This window comes from Ascaphus truei, chromosome 4 (genome assembly GCF_040206685.1).
Source record: "Ascaphus truei isolate aAscTru1 chromosome 4, aAscTru1.hap1, whole genome shotgun sequence".
In the NCBI taxonomy this organism is placed as follows: domain Eukaryota; kingdom Metazoa; phylum Chordata; class Amphibia; order Anura; family Ascaphidae; genus Ascaphus; species Ascaphus truei.
The window spans coordinates 401,311,662-401,332,244 of NC_134486.1; the positions used below are offsets into that span (position 1 = coordinate 401,311,662).

At 45.9% G+C, this 20,583-nt stretch overlaps 1 protein-coding gene across 2 annotated transcripts in view; it reads left to right on the forward strand.

Moving 5' to 3' along the window:
- ZNF395 (zinc finger protein 395) overlaps nt 1–20,583 on the forward strand; it is a 40,502-nt gene that overhangs the window by 1,626 nt on the left and 18,293 nt on the right. For both annotated transcript variants that reach the window (XM_075598654.1, XM_075598653.1), the window contains exons 2-5: nt 12,501–12,748; nt 17,367–17,614; nt 19,342–19,448; nt 20,282–20,517. In XM_075598654.1, coding sequence (XP_075454769.1) covers nt 12,506–12,748; nt 17,367–17,614; nt 19,342–19,448; nt 20,282–20,517 — 834 coding nt within the window. In that variant the 5' untranslated portion in view covers nt 12,501–12,505. The remainder of the gene's footprint in view (nt 1–12,500; nt 12,749–17,366; nt 17,615–19,341; nt 19,449–20,281; nt 20,518–20,583) is intronic.

Genomic DNA, 20,583 nt, shown 5'->3' on the forward strand with positions numbered 1-20,583 from the left:
CAGGAAGTAATACATTGAGAGTTACCTCTCGTTTTCAAGTATGTCCTGGGCACAGAGTTAAGACAAATAATACATGGTTACAAATACAGTTACATAAATGAACAGGGTATACATTATATACAAGACATTGCATGCACAGTTAAAGATAATATATATTATGGGCGTATGTAACAGTTACAGACCAGATTAAAATGTTAGACAGCCTTAGATTTGACTACTGGTTGTTAAAACCGATGTGGTCCTCCCGTTACTCTTGAGTATTTCTAGTATCTGTAACATGCTGCAAATATAGGGTTAAAGACCCTATCCCCCAACACACATGGCGATACCTCACCGCCCCCCTCTGGCTGCAGAACATCGCACGCTCCACCCCCTTTATTGCGTCATAGAACCCACTGCTTCTTACCATTCCCAAATGAAACGCTGCAACTGAGAGTACATTCAGATAATGATGTTGGGGTGCGGATGAACTGAGTGTGCTATGTAAACAGGACAGGTCCTGTACAAGATTAATGCCGTTACCCCAGGAGTGGCGAACTCCAGTCCTCAAGGGCCACCAACAGGTCAGAGTTAAGGATATCCCTGTCTCAGCATAGGTGGCTCAGTTGTAAACTGACCCACTGATAGAGCCACCTGTGCTGAAGCAGATATCCTTAGCACCTGACCTGTTGGTGGCCCCTGAGGACTGGAATTGGCCACCCCGGCGTCACACTTGTGTGTGCCACAGGTTTGGGAATGTCACACCTGTATTTTGAGATCTGCTAAACAACTGTGCTGTCATCTATCCCAACAGTATCACTGGATTAGTGACGTTATTGTACACACAGTTGTGTCCTGCCAGTGTGTTACGTTTCTGCCTGACGTTAATCTCCCTACAGTACACACCCCCTTTGCTTGTGGTGTTGTAATGAATGGGTCACATCCTGTGTTTAACGGAGCCTTGAGGAACGGGAGGGGAATTACTGGAACCCCCTCCTTTTCTGCACGGGATCCACATGTTGGGAGTTTAGGGTCGTAGTGCTGTCAGTGTTGTTATTTTAGATTGGACTGCAGTTTTGTACATACTTTAATTCCAAAAGTTATTTTGTTGCCAGGTGTTTTTTTTTGTGATTGTTTGCATTTCCTAACATTGTAACTTTGTTTAATTCCTTGAAAGAGGAAGTCCATGTGGCACTTATTAAATAGAATATATATAATTAAATAAAATATATATTTATATATTTTATATGCAGACTTTGATTATCTTTATTGAAAACGAATTGCCTAAGCTTACCAATATTCATTGGTTCTCCTGTGATCGATCAGCAAAGGTCCTGCATCCCAGGATTCGCTAAATGGCTGCCTTTCAGTTTCTATCAATCCTTCAGTCAGCGTCACTCAGCAGCTACAATGTATCCTTATATTGCTGAGGAAACATTATCTATTGCTACAGTTTGCAGCTCAAACTGCTGGGAATATTGACAGCAAATGATCACGAACAGGAAAATGTTGCAAAGATATTGCACTGCTGGGGAGGTGGGCTAAAACCTGCTATAGGAATCAAAGGATGCTCAGTATATTAAAAGTCATTAAAAATGGCATTCAGTTGAATAAAAAAATGTAGTAAGTCTTTAATACTACAGAACTGATTTATTTAAAAAACACACACAGGATATTGCATGGCTTGCCCCTTTAACTGCACTGTTACGGGGGCTGACATACTTTGCATTGCATTAACCTTTTCCATTCTGTAGAGCAACATGGCTTTCTTCCATACTTATTGTGCCCACTGTCACAATTTCTTTTAGTTACTGTTGTAACACTCCAGCGATACCTGCTTCTAACTGCAGTCTTTTGGCCACTTGTAAGATAGCTGCCCCCTGATGAAAGTAATAGGGAGGCTGCTTATGCCATTAAATGCTGCTTTTCTATTTCTGCTGTAATCACATTTTCTGTGTGACTTTCTTCCCAAAACGTTGACTAGAAACGAGTCCTCTACTAATATCGAAAAGTCGTGGGAAATATTATTAGTGTTAATATTATTATTTATGTCTATCTTCTGACATTTTAGTTAACACGATTCTCTCAATAGCCTATTCCCATCAACCCCTGTGCAAATTGTACCATGTTTTGGAATTTGTCCACTGAAAATTCGTCTGTGTGTGTGTGTTTATATGTATGTTAAAAAAAAAAAAAGATGTAAATACAGTGTCTTGTATTGGACCTTGTAGGAGATTTAGAATTTGATAAAAGGGGGAACACATGTATGGCCAAGAGGTAACTTCCTGCCAGCCAGCGACAGTAACCTCTCTTATTCTCTTTTACCGATTGGCTCGTGAGCTGGAAGCTGTCCTGCAGCTTATCCCATGTTGGCGATTTTTCATGGGCGCAGTATCTCGGGAATGAGATGGGACCCTGCACACGGGAGACTTTCTCACGTCACATTTTTTCCGTTTGCGAAACTGCTTGGTAAATGAGCTCTAATTGGTGCAATATTCACATATAAGCACATTTACAAAAACAATCGCACTGCATTCTGCGCTGTTCCTGCAGTACGGCCGGAGCTCACAAATATGTGTTTGAATCTATGCAACAAAAGTTCATAATAGTGCAGAAGGGGTTATATGGGTAAGTGCTCCCACTTCGATGTATGGTTGGTTTACACTAGTTTAATCTTGCAGTGTTGCAAGCTCATTGGGTGCTGAAGGAGTTCCTGGTCACACACTTCTATGCTGGATAGTTGTATGTAATAATATGTGACAGCGTGCATCAGCCGCAATGTCGCCTGGTTAGCTGCTGGAAGGTCTGAAGCACACTGCAGGGCTGTTTTATTCACACAGTAAGTGGCAACTTTGTCTTATGTGCGCACACACCTTAGGCGTGTAATATAGTGTGCGTGCGTCAATTAGAATTGGCTGTGTCCAGGCCTGGCGTGCTATACTTCAGCCGCGCGCGCAGCAGTGAGCGGTGGCGCGGCAGATGACGCAAATATGTGAATTTATGTTTTCGCGCTGCTGCCGCGCCACATGACGCTCTTTAGCCAATCACAGTGAGGCTGCAATACAGATTGAGAAAAACGCGCTGAATTGCGCATTACAACAAATTACAACTTTTTGAGTAATTTAAAGTTTTCAAAATAACACACTGCAAATGTTTATTTTTTATTATTACTAAGCACTACACAACCACGCCACCGCTTACAACTATATAAATGAAAGGCGTGCGCCACGTGCAACGCCGGGTGTGCGCACGCACGCCACCGCCTACTATATAACAAGCCTTAATGAAGCATTTTAAAGGAGCATACTGTATGCTCTCCTGAAAAAATGTCTGCCCCCCCCCCCTCCCCTACGTCCCGGTTCAGCTCTGAGGAGCCCACCTGCTTCCTGCGATACTTTGGCAAATAGGTTAAAAAAAAAAAAAAAAAAACGAGATCGAGATCCCCCAAGTACTCCGACTGCAGAACAGCAATTCTCTTCTTCAAGAACCCGAAAATCTTTTGTTTGAGTTAACCGTTACACAGATTTATAATTTAATAATCACTTTTTATTACTGTTACTTATTTCACATTAGCGCCCCTAATTTTTCTGCGTTGTGCACTTCCTGAGATGCTTACCTCCATCGCGGGTGCTTGTAGCGGCTCCACGCGGGCCAATAGGAAGCTGCAAAAGATGACTTCGCGGCTTTCTATTGGCCCTCAAGCTGCCATTTCCGTAGCCCCGCATCGCCCAGCTGGAGCTGCTACCGGCACCCCCTGCGGAGGTTAGCATCTCGGGGAGCAGGGGGTCCCCGGAGCTGAAATTAACGCGGTTCAGTTTCGAGACCCCCTGCTTCAATCCTATAACTGTAAAATAAAAATAAAAAACCAGGGGGGACAGCTCCTTCATAATAGCCTTGGCCTGAACTCATGACCGAGTCTCCTGACACCCACAGAGGCACTTCCCAAACCCTGTGGTCAGACACGGCACTTCCCCACTGTCACTACAAGCATCCCAATATACCACTCCGATTGCAAGCTCTCCGGGGCAGGGATTGTGTTTCCTAGTGTGTCATTTTTCATGTTTTTCGCACTAATTGTGTGATCCGTTTCTATATTCTATGTTTATTTTTATTTTGTGTACGATGTTGACACGTAATAACCAAAAATGTACATGCATCTGATATAAAACCCACCAAAAAAAATCTAATTTAGTCAAAGCCCCAGTTCCGAAAATAGCAGAAGGGGGGAGGTGTTGCTGTGAGGAGCTGGCGTTTTTTTTATTTTTCAAAGGAGAGTAAGCTGTTTCTCCTTCAGCACGGAAGAGGTTAATATTTAGCCCGCAAAAGTCCTTCCCTTTCCTGCGCTCTGAACATATTTCACTGGGCTGTCACATGCCCTGTCCTGCTCGCTGCTCTATCTTAGCAAATCCCCGTTCCTGTCTGCACTGAAAGAGGGGGGTGTGTCTGTTCTCCAGCCCAAGCTGTATATCAACGCCAGCACCAGCCCTCAAGGGCCACCAACAGGTCAGGTTTCCAAGATGCCCCTGCTTCAGCACAGGTGGCTCAAGTCGGAGCATGGATATCTGGAAAACCTGACCTGTTGGTGGCTCTGAAGAGCGGAACGTTGGCCGCCGCTGCTGCATACCGCGTTGCCGGCCTCAGCCGATAGATAATGACAGTCCCCACGTTTTATCAGCTCTATGTGCTAATAGGTAATCTTGGTAATCATAAACCAGGGCTTAGAGTTCAGTGTTGAAACAGGATCTGTATTTCGACACTAACTTGCACTGAGCGGGGTTTCCTTAACCTCACCGCTGCCGTGCTAAGTTTGCTTGTCGTGCTGCCCGGCAGAAAAACCGTCGGGGGGGAGGGGGTGAGTGGCCCCGCGAGTCTTTCTGCACGTCCACGCTTGCTTTTATATATTTATTTTTTGTTTTCTTGAAATACTCGCCGCCTCCTGCTTTTGCCTCGTTTTCTTCACGTCAACGATCCTTTTACTAAATGTAAAAATATTTGTATGGTTTGGAGTTCAAAAAAAAAAATTGTTAGCGTAGTTGTCTTTTTTTTGCACTTTTTAGGGGGGTTTCCACATTTTATTTTTAACTTCAGTGCAGAGATACAGTGGCGGCCGCCTTAACTCTAAAGCGGCTGCCACCGCGGGAATTTTTAAACCGCGTGCAGACTTTTTTTTTTTTCGACGCCTGCGGCGCTTCCATTGTTCAGCACCATTAGCGCTGAACGGAGATGCGGCTGGCGCGCGCCCAAGTTCGGCTGCTGTAGAAAACAGCCCTGAACAATTGCGGGTAAGCTTAGAATAAGCTTAGCCGCAGCTGTAAACAATTAAAAAGAATTATATATTTATTTTTTTTCCGGGTTTTTTGTTGTTGTTTGTTTTCCACTTCTTAACAACTTGTGTGAAGCCCAAGGGCGGCCAACTCCAGTACTTAAGGGCACCAACAGGTTTTAAGGATATCCCTGCTTCAGCGCAGGTGGCTCAATTGGTGGCTGTTGTTGACTGAGCCACTTGTGCTGAAGCTCGGGATAATCCTTAAAACCAGACCTGTTGGTGGCCCTGGAGTACTACAGTTGGCCGCACCTGGTGTAACTTAATGTCACTCAGTCACACACAGTTTTTTGGGGGGCTGCAGAGTTGTCTGATCACTACTGTAACAAACTAAACGAAGGCCAGCGGGCCTGGATATAACGTGATATTTAGCGAGCGTCACTCTTTGTGATCTGTATAGAGTGTCATGAAGCATGAAAATAGTTCATAAGCTTGAAGGGACGTCAAAATGAGTACAGCTGAAAAGGTAGTAGATACATGGGACAGCCTTCCAGCACCGTTGTTGGGAGTAATATATAAAATACATTTAAAACTGCTTGGGATAGACAAAAGGGTATCCGAAATATAGGGTGAAGAAGCAGCCAGAGGTTATTTTGTCCTTCATGGCTCGCCGCCTTTTCCCCTGGAGAAGTACCCCATTGCAACACTGGAATACCCCAGCTAGGAGGCGCTACAGATCAGAGGTGGTGGGCTATGCCAGGAATGATCACAGTGATAAAACGACACTAGATGGCGCTCTAATACTCTATTATAATAATAATAATAGCATGTTCTTGTATAGCGCTGCTAATTGTACGCAGCGCTTTACAGAGACATTTTGCAGGCAGAGGTGCCTGAGGCACAGGGAGATAAAGTGACTTGCCCAAGGTCACAACGAGCCGACACCGGGAATTGAACCAGGCTCCCCTGCTTCAAACTCAGTGTCAGTCAGTGTCTGAGCCACTCCTTCTCCCTCTAAAAGTGCAAATACATACTATTCAGTGTATAAAATAGTGACAAATAAATTGTGCAAAGTGACAAATAGATTAAATCACGTGCAGTAAATGAAGGTAAAAAACACACTCAAACCCTTGGAAGGACTGTTTCAAGGTCCAAACGAACATGGGCAAAGAAGAACCAGGGGAGCGATGATACCTTAAAAAAGAATAAAGACTACATAGTGCAATAAAGTCTAAACAAAACACAAATAGTGGAAAGCTCCCAAGTGAACACACACAATATGCAAAAAATAAATATGCAGTTATCCAACTAAGGTGGATGGTCACAGGCTGGAGCAGGTAGGAGGTAGTACAATCTCAAAAGAGAGAGACACGAAGCCAAGGTAAAATGGTAACACACGATTTATCCAAAACAATAAAATTGGAGGCTTACAAGATCGAAATGGAATGACAGCATAGAAGGTGAGATGATGATGGTAGCTGAGTAGCGATCTCAGGGTCACAACACACCGCTGCAAGCCTCCGTTCTGCGTCTCTGCCAGGGTCCGATACGTCACTTCCGGTGTTTCGGCCGGTTGAAGGTGACGTCACGGGATTCCCAGCAGCTCCCTCTCAATCGTAGGCTGAGGGTCACGCTGTACGCGTTTCGCCGTTCTAAGTGACGGCTTCGTCAGGATCGCTACTTTGCCCAGGAATGATCACAGCCCTACAAATCTATTAGATGGCCCTCTGCCAACTTATAATTAACGGCAAAAACGGAGCTCCTCATATTTCCTCCCAAACCTGGCCCTACTACTTCCTTCCACATTACTGTTGGAAGTACCATCATTCACCCAGTAGCGCAAGCACGCTGCCTAGGGGTCACACTCAACTCTTCTCTCACATTCTCCTCTCACATTCAAAATGTATCTAAAACCTGTTGCTTTTTCCTCCGCAATATTACAAAGATACGCCTATTCCTCTGTTACTCGACTACTAAAACTCTGACACAGGCACTCATTCTGTCCCGCCTCGAATACTGTAACCTCCTGCTGTCCGGCCTTCCTACCTCTCACCTGTCTCCCCTACAATCTATCCTAAGCGCTGCTGATAGAATCACTCTACTCTTTCCGAAATCTGTCTCAGCGTCTCCCCTGCTGAAATCCCTCTCCTGGCTTCCTATTAAATCCCGCATCTCACACTCAATTCTCCTCCTCACTTTTAAAGCTTTACACCCTTCTGCCCCTCCTTACATCTCAGCTCTAATTTCTCGTTATGCACCATCCCGACTCTTGCGTTCTGCTCAAGGATGTCTTCTCTCTACTCCCTTTTGTATCTAAAGCCCTCTCCCGCCTTAAACCTTTCTCACTGACTGCCCCACACCTCTGGAATGCCCTTCCCCTCAATACCCGAATAGCACCCTCTCTATCCACCTTAAGACACACTTGCTTAAAGAAGCATATGAGTAGCACTGTGGCTCATACTGTACTATACACATGATACATAAAGCTTGGCCCCCTGCAGACGCACTTACCAGAATGTCCTCCTAGTGTCTCTGTACAGTCTTTCTACCTACCAAGTAGATTGTAAGCTCTTCAGGGCATGATCTCCTCTTTCTAAATGTTACTTTATGTCTGAAGCACGTATTCCTATTATTTGTTATTTATATGATTGTCACGTGTATTACGTCTGAGTTGTATGTCTATTTATATAGTGCCAAAAGTGTACTCAGCACTTCACAATGAATACAGTACAGGAAATTATAATAATACAATAAGTGCAGCAAAATCAGACAATAGGAAAGGAAATCCCTGCCCCGAAGAGTTTACAATCTAAGGTTTGAGGGGAATTACAGAGACAACAGGTGAGGGAATAAGTGCTGTAGATGGCTGTGCTTGGCCACAATGAGTGACTGGGTGTGAGACAATAGCCATGAGTGCATGCTATTGGGATGCTTGATTTGTGGGGCGAGTTTTAAGGTTAGTCAGTATTAAATGAAAAGGTTGACACAATTTGCATGGGAGGAGATGGCAGGGAGGCATGAATGAGAGCAAGTGTGTATGTCTGGCTTCAGGGAGATCCCCAGCACCAGGAAGGAGTAGATAAAGTGTGTCGATAGAGGATTTGTGTGGGTGTTTTTTTTTATATTGAGGGGTAAAGAAGTTGTTGGGAGAGAGGTGTATAAATAATGGCGCAGTGGAGAAGTTGGAGAGAACAGAGACATTCACAAAGGAGTGAGGAAACAGTAAGCAGAAAAGGCCATAGTGAGACCATAGTGAGATGCAGGAGGAAAGACTTCCCAGGTACTGGAGGATAGTAAGAGTACAAATAATCACGGTGAAGTGCTATGTACATTAATGGCGCTATATAAATAAAGATAAATGCATACATACATTATGCCACAGAAGTTTAAAGAGAAGTGTGGACGAAAATGAAGCAGAAACCTGTTTCCATATTTGACCTTAGAATTCCGCTCGGAGTTACAGGGGGAGGACGGTGTCGTGACAAATGAAAGCATGTTTCAATGATTGGTTCTTGTATGCATTACACTCCATAATGTCCAGAACCAGTTACTTGGTTGCGTTGAAGGCAGGAGGCCTGGAGTTGGCCACCCCTGCGCCAAAGACATTCAAAATTCACCCTGCCATCCTCCAATAGGAAGTCGCACCCCTATCCCCCCCCCAGGAGACATTGCGGTCCCCTTTAGGACCTGTGAGATGTGGTGGCCATTTGTTATTCCCCTGAAGAGAGCAGAAACGCAAGCAACAAAACCTTGCCAAACAGAGGAGTCTCAAAATAAAAAAATAGTGCAGTTCATCTCCGGAGGACCTTCTGCTTCGAATTCTGTCAAATATTTTAAAATGGGACGGAAAAAAATGGCTGCTTTTTTTTGCTTCTTTGGAATTTTTTGTGACTTTGGGCAAGTCACTTTATCTCCCTGTGCCCCAGGCTCCAAAATTCAATTGTAAGCTCTACGGGGCAGAAGCTTATTGTGCCTGCAAAACTATGTACAGCGCGGCGTACACTGTTAGCGCTATATAAGAAGTGGCGTGTGTGTATATTTATTTTTGAAAGAGAAGTAGCCTACAGCACGGATTGTGTTGAGGTTTGTGAATCCACTCTGATTTTATAGTTTCAATGCTCTCCATCTACTTATGTCACTTGTGAGCTCATTCACATGTCTCAGACAGGCCTGCAACCCTGTCTTTCCCCATTATCTCTTAGCATACAATGCTTCTGTAGCCAAGGATTCTGGGTAATGACATGAGCACACAGTGTGTCACCTTTTGCTTTCTATACATTTTAATATGGACCCCTATAACAGCGGCGCGCATACTCCCTGTGCCGCGCACCCCCTACCTGCTCTGCTCCTCTGTCGCGCCCCCCCCCCCCTCGCCTCTAATGTTGCGTCAAATGACGCTGCGGGATCCATTTGACGTCACGTCTCCACGGCAACGGGTGTCATTTCGCACCGCGTTGTCATAGAGACGCGTGACTGGAGCCGGGCAAGTAAAGTTTACCGAGGCCTCGCGCTCTCAGCGCGGGACCTCTGTAAACGCCGAGCACCCCCTACAAAAGTCTTGCGCCCCCCAGTTTGCGCACCGCTGCCCTATAAGCGTATGCCTGCCTCATTACACAGCTTTTCAACACAGCCGGTGTTACAGAAGTGCAGAGCCTGTAACCCTAATCATAGTTTTGGTATTTTTGGTATGATTTTTTTTGTTTTTTGTTGTTGTTGCAAAGAAGGTTTTATTCTCTACCGGCCTCCCTCGTTCAAGCTATCTTGTTGCATCTATCTTGTTGCATCAACACTTACAAGTGTCAAACGTCCTCCTTTATCCTGCCCCTAATGCTCATCCAGTGTTTTACCCGAAACAACATGTTGGCGTCGCCCTATCTTGTTTCTGCTGGAAGGCTGCTCCGGTGCAGTCGCTGCCAGATCTTCACAGCTGAGAAACTGCTCCCATGTTCCACGTGGGTGGAACTGCCCCTTGTATCAATGTTGCTTTATTTAATGAGACGTTCCAAAGCCCCTAGTCCGTGCTGTATGAACAGTGCGACACCGCAGGTAATGCACAGAGCGACGCCGCAGGTAATGCACAGCGCGATACCGCAGGTAATGCACAGCGCGACACCGCAGGTAATGCACAGCGCGATACCGCAGGTAATGCACAGCGCGATACCGCAGGTAATGCACAGCGCGATACCGCAGGTAATGCACAGCGCGACACTGCAGGTAATGCACAGCGCGATACCGCAGGTAATGCACAGCGCGATACCGCAGGTAATGCACAGCGCGACACCGCAGGTAATGCACAGCGCGATACCGCAGGTAATGCACAGCGCGATACCGCAGGTAATGCACAGCGCGATACCGCAGGTAATGCACAGCGCGACACCGCAGGTAATGCACAGCGCGACACCGCAGGTAATGCACAGCGCGATACCGCAGGTAATGCACAGCGCGATACCGCAGGTAATGCACAGCGCGACACCGCAGGTAATGCACAGCGCGACGCCGCAGGTAATGCACAGCGCGACACCGCAGGTAATGCACAGCGCGACGCCGCAGGTAATGCACAGCGCGACGCCGCAGGTAATGCACAGCGCGATACCACAGGTAATGCACAGCGCGACACCGCAGGTAATGCACAGCGCGATACCGCAGGTAATGCACAGCGCGACACCGCAGGTAATGCACAGCGCGACGCCGCAGGTAATGCACAGCGCGACGCCGCAGGTAATGCACAGCGCGACGCCGCAGGTAATGCACAGCGCGACGCCGCAGGTAATGCACAGCGCGACGCCGCAGGTAATGCACAGCGCGATACCGCAGGTAATGCTACTTGGTTTTTTTTTTCATTTTTTATCTGTGTATCTTTATATAGCCCCCACAGTGTGCTTGGTACAATACAGGGAAGTATAATACAAAATCACACAATGGGAAGCGAAATCCCTGCCCCGGAGAGCTTACGATCTAAGTGGTATGTTGGGAGGCTTGCAGAGCCAGCCGTACCAACCGATCATATGGGAAGCAAGATGGGACCTGGAGACTTCTAAGTAAATGTAAAAGCATGTTACAGATTTACAATGATCTGTCTCGTTAGCACCTTGTTAAAGGGACAGTCCCACTGATGTATGTGTTTAATAGGTTAAATCTAGGTGAAGTTTATTATTATTATTTTTTGATTATTATTCGTATGAAACCAGAATAAATATTTCTGGACATTCTCGGTGTCGTGTGTTGTGGGTAATCCTGAATGTGGGAGGAATTTCATTGGGAACAAAAGAGATTGCCTAAGTAAGCATATTTATTTACACGCTTGGATGACCAATAACCAAGTAGAAGGATTTGGGCGGGCTGGACAAGGGGCAGATATACAGCAGCAGAAATAAGGGTGCAAACTCCCAGCCTAAATTACAGTTTATAATCGGGGTTACGTTTCAATATGTACTGTATAACACGGGAATGATATCTACACACCAGCCACCGGTCGCCTAGTTTTAAACAGGTAGCTGTGACTGGTTCAGTTTAGGGCCCCAGTGGTTCTCAGGGCTTTTCTTTAATAACGCTGCAGACAAAGCAATATGCTACATGTGTGTTTTCTTTAATAAATCAGTTCTGTACTATGAGAAAATAGTTGTAGCTTTTTTTTTTTTTTAAACAACTGAATTAATTTTTTTATGTATTATAATGTAACAAGCATTTTTAGTTTCTATAGCAATCATTTACAAAGTCACATCCCCTTCCTCTTCTGAAACAGGCTTTGGCACACCCCTTTTTGAGACCTGCCCTTTCTTTAGCAGTGCACCAATTGTCTAGTGACGGCCTGGTCACATGAACTTTGCATCTTTGGTCCTCTTCTGCTGCACTGACAGCCATTTAGTGAACCCCCGAGCCGAATCTTCGCCGATCGATCTGCAACTTAGCTGATTACTTATCATTGTTTGGATTGTATTGATGCACATATTAAAAGAGGGGGGGACACACGCAGCTTGGACTGCTGCTTTAAGAACCTTGTTTTAAAAAAAATGTTACTTGTAAAAAGCTGCCCTCATCAAGCTGGTAATTTATTTTTTCCTTGCACACGTTGCTAGCTTTCAGTGGTTATAGGGATGCTGCGGGCTCCTTATTTCTTTGCTCGGTCAGTGAGAAGCATTTTATTGGAGCGTTTCTCCCTGATCTTGCTACTCCGTGACGAGCGATGTAAATGTGCCAACATTTGAGTGCATCTTTTCTAGCATCTAACATACTCCGTGCACCTTTTCGTCTCTTGCAGCTGACATGGCCAGCATGTTGTCTAAACGTCTTGGGAAGAGGTCCCTTCTTGGGGCCAGGGTCTGCACCCCGAGCTTGTCTGCGGATGGGATGCTGGTGGAAGGGCAGATGTCCATGCAAGCCGAGCTCACTGGCGCGACACATCTTGGTCCTTACGAGAACGCATGCTACAAGGAGTATGCAGAGGAAAGTAGCTGTGCCTCGGGGACCGTGTCGATAAGTCGCTTCAAGCTTTATCCAGGCCAGAAGGTACGGGTTTTGGGCTTGGCTCAGATACTGGCAATTGACCAGATGTTGTGGGACACCAAATCGCCTGGCAGAATGTGCGGGTGAGGTGGTGACCTTCTTCTCCCCCCAGGTTTTAAAAAGCAGTGACCAGTGGGACAATGTTAAATATAAACGGGGCCCATGGGGAGACTCCTCTTCTTATAATAGAAGTAAAGAGTTAAAAACCTCTGGTGTAACTTTCTTTTGCTGTAACTTACTTAGCTTTTGCAATGCTTTGAATCCACTCTTCAACATGCAAAAAACAAAACCCTGAACCTTTACACTTTTCTTGTACTGTAAGTATTGGCCAACTTCATAAACCTCCTAGCTGTCCGAGAGGCTCGACATTTATTGCACATTAATGCATGGCTGCAGGCAGATAAGGAACAAACTAATCTATTTCCAGCCATAAATGCTTACACCCGTTTCTAGAATAAGAGGAGCTGCTGCTTCTGATTGCACGTTTGCAACCCCAGTTCATCTAGATCTGGGATGGGTAACTTCAGTCCTCAAGAGTCACCAACAGGTCAGGTTTTCAGGGAAACCCTGCTTCAGCACAGATGGCTCAGTTGAAGACTGCACCACCTGTGCTGAAGCTGCGATATCCTGAAAACCTGACCTGTTGGTGGCCCTTGAGGACTGGAGTTGGCAAAAATGTAGGTTTTTTTCCCTGTATCTTTGTGAAATGAACAAAACGTGTGTTCCCGCAGAAAGCTTCTCCCCCTCCCCAAGTACAGAGGGATACATGATGTGCCTAAACCTGGCACTGAACCCAATCCATTCTAATGTGGTGCTGTTTAATACCTCCCTTTATCCTCTTTGCTCCATATAACCACTCCCCAGCTGATCCTAGAATGGCAAAAATCCTCTGTTGGCACCAATTCTAGAATCAGGCTTGCTACAAAGTCCCCACATATCAGGAGAATGGAATGTGATGGGTTAAGTAGCCTGCCCAGTACAAGTGAGACACCTCCGTTCCTGAGGTTTCGCTGGATGGAAAGGTGGACTTAAGTCTCTGTAACTTTCTAATTAAAAAGCCCTTCTCAGTGGTTACATCTGCTAATGTGCCAGCCTGTGCAAAGATAGCTACAGTACTAATAACATTTTGTCTCGGATGGGAATTTGTAATGCTGTGGGGCACGTATTCCTAAGGGAAACCAGTATGTTCTCTTTCCTTGCACCAATAACATGTTGGAATAGTTTTATAGGCAAGGTTTGGCAAGTGAATACCGGAAGGGGTACTGTTCCCTGCCAGGGGACCCTGCGCTCTGCTGCATTGGAGGCCTCTCTGGCAGAGAAGGGGTTACCCCCTTTTTCTACCCTTCCTTTGCTGCGAAGTTGATTTTGCTCAATTGGAAAATCTGGCAATGTGAAAGGAATCTGTGTACGGTGCCAGGGACTGGTCGAGCAGCAAAGAGCATAGCTGCCGGCATTTACGTACTGGCCCCTGGGAGTACTATGGAAAAGAAAATGTCTTAACATGAACTTGTTGGAAAGTTACACCATTTGACTCTGAGCCATTAGTTCTGCTTCCTGGTTCTTGCACGTAACCCTTTTTTTTTTTTGATCCAGTAACTCGGGGGGTCTCAAATCCAGTCCTCAAGGAGCCTGCCTCTCCCCTCCTCCCCAACCCCCAACAGGTCAGGTTTTCGGAATGCCCCTGCTTCAGCACAGGTGGCTCAATCAGTGGCTGTCTTTGGACCACTTGTGCTGAAGCTGGGATATCCTGGAAACCTGACCTGTTGGTGGGGGGTGGGGGGAGGGTGTAGGGGGTGGTCTTGAGGACTGGAGCAGAGATCCTCTGCAGTAACCAGAGCAAGGTTTGGCCGCACTCCCGGGGGCCCGTGAGATTCTCTTGCGGAGAACAGAAGTCTCGTACAGAAGTCTGGCCTATAAAAACAAATCCATTGCTGTGTTTGGAAACATTTTCTTCCCTTGGAAGTAGACTATTTAATGTGTATTATGTGCAGACGCGATGCGTGCTCTCCCTCTCCCGTTGTCTTCAGAGGTGAAGGATAATCTAATAATGTTATAATTGAACATCGCATGTCCTGCAGTATGTCTATCCCTTCTACCTAATGGCTCATACATTTTGGTCCTTTTGCCGTTTAATTATGAAATCGGTTCCCCTTTTGTATATATGTGTGTACTCCAGGGGGTGCGCATCTCCAGTCATCAAGGGCCACCAGCACGTCGGGTTTTAAGGATATCCCTGCTTCAGTCCAGGTGGCTCAATCAGTCGGAGACTGCACCAACTGTGCTGAAGCAGGGATATCCTGAAACACCTGGCCTGTTGGTGGCACTTGAGGATTGGAGTTGCCGGCTCCTGGTCTTTGCTTTTACTGTATAGAATAAATACATAATACGAAGGGATAAAACACAAAGTGCGATAACGGCACCAAACATAAAGTATTTATCACAGGTAAATGTTGAGGGGAGCCACTGCTATAAAGAGTTTGCAATCAGAGTGATTTATTGGGAGGCTTATTGCTAGGGTCTAGTAGGAGTGAATATAATTGGATTGATATAATATATATTTATATTATATTGAGTGAATTAATCATCTTTATTAAAGAAGATGGGATTGGAATTTAGGGGGGGGGGGGGGAGACAATTTTTAGCAAGTTCCAAAGGCAGCAAGTGAGCGGTTTCTGGGGGAAGAGGGCAGAAGACCGGAGGGGCACAAAATGAGACAGCGTGCAGAGCATAATGGGGCAAATGGGCACAGTGGTGAACTGGTGTACAGCTGCAGAAAGACTTCTCCAGGGAAAGTGTATATTGAGTGTGCTATAAATTCCTGCTCTTGGGGGAGAATAGAGCAAGCGGCACACTTGCATAGCACAGTGGGGAATATGTATTGAGGTCTCTGGCCAGGTGTTGTGGTTTTAAAAGGATACCTTGGGATGCATTTTTTTAAAAGAACTCTCTCTATTAAAATCAATATATTAAGTACATTGTGCCCAGCTTGTCAGGAAGTGGATAGGAGGAGTAGATTTATTGAACTGAAGGAGAACTTGGGTATAACTGATATATATACACTAATATAATCTTTAGCGTATCTTAATTTTCCGTGCTTCATATGCCTGTTAAGTCTCTTTAAATCAGGATTCCCAAAGTTCAGTCTTCAAAAGCAACCACCAGGCCAAATTTTCAGGGCAACCTATAGCGCAGTATGTTGTCCTAATGATATTTTAGCTTTAAACTACAAGATGCGTACAAACTCCCACGGGTAGTGAAGCGCTGTATCATCCGGTCCAAGCAAAGGAAAGTGAATCTATGCACTAACATTATACAGGATTCAAACGTACAAGAATACATTGGACTTATCCCGACACCATGCTTGTCAACAGGCGGCCATCTCTGATACTGTAGTGCCGACGAGTATTCTAAGGCCTGGGACCCGGTGCGCCAGGCGGTGCGGGCGGCCACACGCGAGTTCCCCACCAGCAGGGGAATCCACCCGAGCCGGTCCCGGTCCCCCCTGGCTGCACAGCTCACTACACGCTGTGACGCGTCAGCCGCTACGGGATACAAGAGAATGGTGATCCCTAGCGTTGACGCGTCACGTGGTGTGGCTGTGAGCCAATGAGGAGGGGAGGCTTCGGGAAGAGGAGAGGCTTCGGGGAGCGGGGAGGAGAGTGTGGGGGGAAAGCAGCGTGAGTGCCTGTGTGTGTGTGTGTGTGTGTATGTGTGTGCCTGAGTACGTGAGTGCCTGCCTCTGTCTGTGTGTGTCTGTGTGTGTGTGTGTGAGAGAGTGCCTGCGTGTGTGCATGTGTGCCAGCCCAAGCCCGTGGAGGGAGGGAGGGGGGGGAGAGTAGCGGGTCCCTCCGCTCAAGCCACGCCCCCCTCCCGCTCAAACCTCCCACCCCCGCCCACCTCCCGCTCCCTACAGACTGCATATCGCGGTCTGTGTCTGTCAGCGCCCCGCCTGTCTGCAGTGCGGGAGCGCTGACGGAGGGAGCGGGGCCTTAGCCTTGGGTACATGCTGCAACATTTCAGTGACATTTCTGCAGACAGACTAATGGCCCATAGGATTAACAGCGGGGGTCCCTGGCAGTCCCATTCAAACTGAATGGGACTGCCAGGGACCCCTGCTGTGTTAATCCGATGGGCCATTAGTCTCTGCAGAAATGTCACTGAAATGTTTGCTGCATGTACCCAGCATGTACCTGGGTCCTGTTGGTTATAGCCCCAGATTTTCCAAGGCAAGTTTTAGAATACTCGTCGGCGCACCTGTAAATAACCACCATCGTGGTGGTTTCAAAGTCTCTCAGCTGCAAAACTGTTAAATCTGGGGCAGTATTTGTCACCCGTTCTGCCCCCAAAAAGAAAAAAATTCCATTGATTTTTCAATGGGAGTCCATTTTATTGATACATTTGGTGCAGTTCTTCTGCCCCAGTTTGGCACCCTGGAGATTTTGTTAACTTACCCCTAAGGAGTTTCACGAAGCCTCCTCATTTCGTTAGTGTTAATTGGATGCTAATTGGAGAATTCTGGAAAAACAGTTACCTGTTGGTGGCTCTTGAGAAATACCAAGCAGTAAGGGAGGGCCTTCTGCGCTTCCATGGTGGAATCAAGTCTCTCCCTATTTCCCGGCAGGTGTATATCACCCATAATGGCAAGGAGTGTGTTGGCTTGGTGGAGCAGCACAACCACGTGGACGACGAGGTGAAGGTGTTCGTCTTGGAGCTGGGGCTCCACTTGTGTAGAAAGATGGAAGACGTGCGTCTTGCTGAGGCCCAGAAATCCGTGGCCTTTTCGGTGGAACAAGCACTTCCCACAAGCCCTTCGGCAGCTTCCGGCACAGGACCGAGATCGGTCTCCCTCAACATTGATGTCCCTAAAAGGTTGGTGCATGACTCGAAGGAAGAGCTGTGAGGCTGGGCGGGACTAGTAAAACGAGATATTTCCCACCAATCGGATTTTGGTTGGCCATCACTCATTCCCAAATGTGGGGGGTTCACCTTTTCTGTAGTCACAACTGCTTCTCGTGTCTGACATCTTAAACCTGCTGCTGGAATGACCGTGCTTCTTATGTCATGGGCATGCCACCTCCATATTGCTTATGACTTAATTTCTATGAATCTGTAGCAGTGTTGTCTGTGGGATGGAGAACTATTGTGTTGATCCTTTGAAAGGTATCACAATCTGCACTACACATACAATTCCCCAGGGAACTCTGAACGTGGCGCACTGTCTTTGTGCTTACATACAGCAAGTCTGTTACTCGGCAGCATGTGATGCAGTAAAGGAAGGTTTCTACTATTAATGATGGTTTGTGCTGGTACTGCTTATTAACCTTGTAGGACTGCATTACAGGGTTGAAATCAAACAAAAACTTCCATTTAACATGTATTTAAATTTGCCTTTTCATAAACACAAAAATACCTTTGGGATGCAAGAATAAAAAGGTGACTTACAAATTAAATGGAGATATATTGGGGGAATCCTTGATGGAGAAGGATTTAGGAGTGCTTGTAGACTGCAAGCTTAGCTATAGTGCCCAAAGTCATGCAGCAGCTGCAAAGGCAAACAAGATCTTATCTTGCATCAAACAGGCAATGGATGGGAGGAAAATAAACATTATTATGCCCCTTTACAAAGCATTAGTAAGACCACACCTTGAATATGGAGTACAATTTTGGGCACCAATCCTAAGAAAAGACATTATGGAACTAGAGAGAGTGCAGAGAAGAGCCACCAAATTAATAAAGGGGATGGATATTATAACTTATGAGGAGAGGTTAGCTAAATTAGATTTATTTACATTAGAAAAGAGGCGTCTAAGAGGGGATATGATAACTATATGCAAATATATTCAGGGACAATGCATGGAGCTTTCAAAAGAACTATTCATCCCACGGGCAGTACTAAGGACTCGGGGCCATCCCTTAAGGTTGGAGGAAAGGAAATTTCACCAGCAACAAAGGAAAGGGTTCTTTACAGTAAGGGCAGTTAAAATGTGGAATTCATTACCCATGGAGACTGTGATGGCAGATACAATAGATTTGTTCAAAAAAAGGTTGGGCATCTTTTTAGATGGGAAAGGTATACAGGGATATACCAAATAAGTATACATGGGAAGGATGTTGATCCAGGGATTAAACCGATTGCCAATTCTTGGAGTCAGGAAGGAATTAATTTTTCCCCTTAATGGGGTTTTTTGTTTGCCTTCCTCTGGATCATTAAGTAAGTATAGATATAGGATAAAGTATCTGTTGTCTAAATTTAGCATAGGTTGAACTTGATGGACCTATGTCTTTTTTCAACCTCATCTACTATGTAACTATGTAACCTCGCCCAGCCACAAATCTCAAAATTCTCTCCTATGTACTTTATTTTACAATCAAAAAAAAAAGGGGGGGGGGGAATTAAATTTCATTAGTTGGATAGCCCAAGTAATATATTAAGGTAATCATCTTTATAGGGCTTTTGTCGTTGTTGCTATTTTAGGGTAGAGTATTAGCCCAGCATGGGATCTTTGTTCAGAAGCCCAGGTTAATATGTAAGAATAGGCCACTACGTAAGCTTCCAAGAACGACAAAGATCTTCTTCCTTGTGTCTGATGCTACAGGAGATCAGATGCAGTGGAGATGGATGAGATGATGGCGGCGATGGTACTGACCAGCTTGTCCTGCAGCCCCATTATACAGAGCCCACCGTCCAGTGACAGCATCCAAGGTAAGATTGGAACAGTGTGTGTGTGTGTGTTGTGAATATTTCTTTTTTGCCTGCAAATTGCTTCTCCTGTACTGCCTATCTTAATTGTTTCGCGTTATCTTATGTACTCAGAGAGGCCTCAGTTAATAGATATGGCTGAAAAATGCTTGGTAAATATGGGCCAATAAGACACCTTCCAGTCTATTGAAGTCAGTGGGTTGTAAAGTGTCTGCCAGCACTGGAAGCTGTTTTATTGCAGCAGACTGCTAAGTAAATATGCTTCAAAGTACCTGTCTCAAGGTTAGTTAGAAGCAGACACACACACTGGAATTGGGTTGACCCAAAAACATTGACCGCTAGATGACTACGTGATAACCAGAATCTCACATGCTCTTTGCAGGAGAAAACATAGCTTAACCCGTGGGTAATTGTCCTTGGTGAATACAAAGTGACTATTACTGTGGCGTTCATGTCGGGTAACGCTACATTTTTAGTGGCTTAACGCAGCTGGGTGAATCCGGGTCTAAATGTAGAAAAGGCTAGTGGAATAAAATATCTATATCTATATCTCGCCCCTAATTGTCTATGGAGGATACAAAGCATTTGTGCTGTAGGTCACTTTAGTAACATTGAGTGGTTGAAAGACCAAGGATGCAGGTTCCGATTCCACACAGAAAAATGTAATTATTCTCTTTAAAAAGAACCGGTATTCAGTTTCATTGAATGACTTTCTTTGCGTGAGAACCTGGCGGCCTCATTAGGTTTGCATGTCTTGGACTTGGACATTTTTGAGGAACGCCGCTGCACAAAGTATGTGTTGTTTTTTTATATACATCGTCGCTTCCTATTCCCAGCTCCCCAAGTGACTTGTGACTTGTGGAAGGAAAGTGGCGACGTGTCCGATAGTGGCAGCAGCACGACCAGCGGGCACTGGAGCGCGGGCAGCTGCGTCTCCACTCCCTCCCCTCCCCACACCGAAACCAGCCCCAAGTATACGAGTGAGGTCTACAGCGCTTCCCATGTCGACGAGGGGTTCGAGACCGACCCTGATCCCTTCCTGCTGGACGAACCCGCACCACGGAAGAGAAAGGTACGTAGAAGCTCAAGAACATTGCCACCGGTAGAGGGACAGTCTCCCTCTTGTGAATCGCTTCTG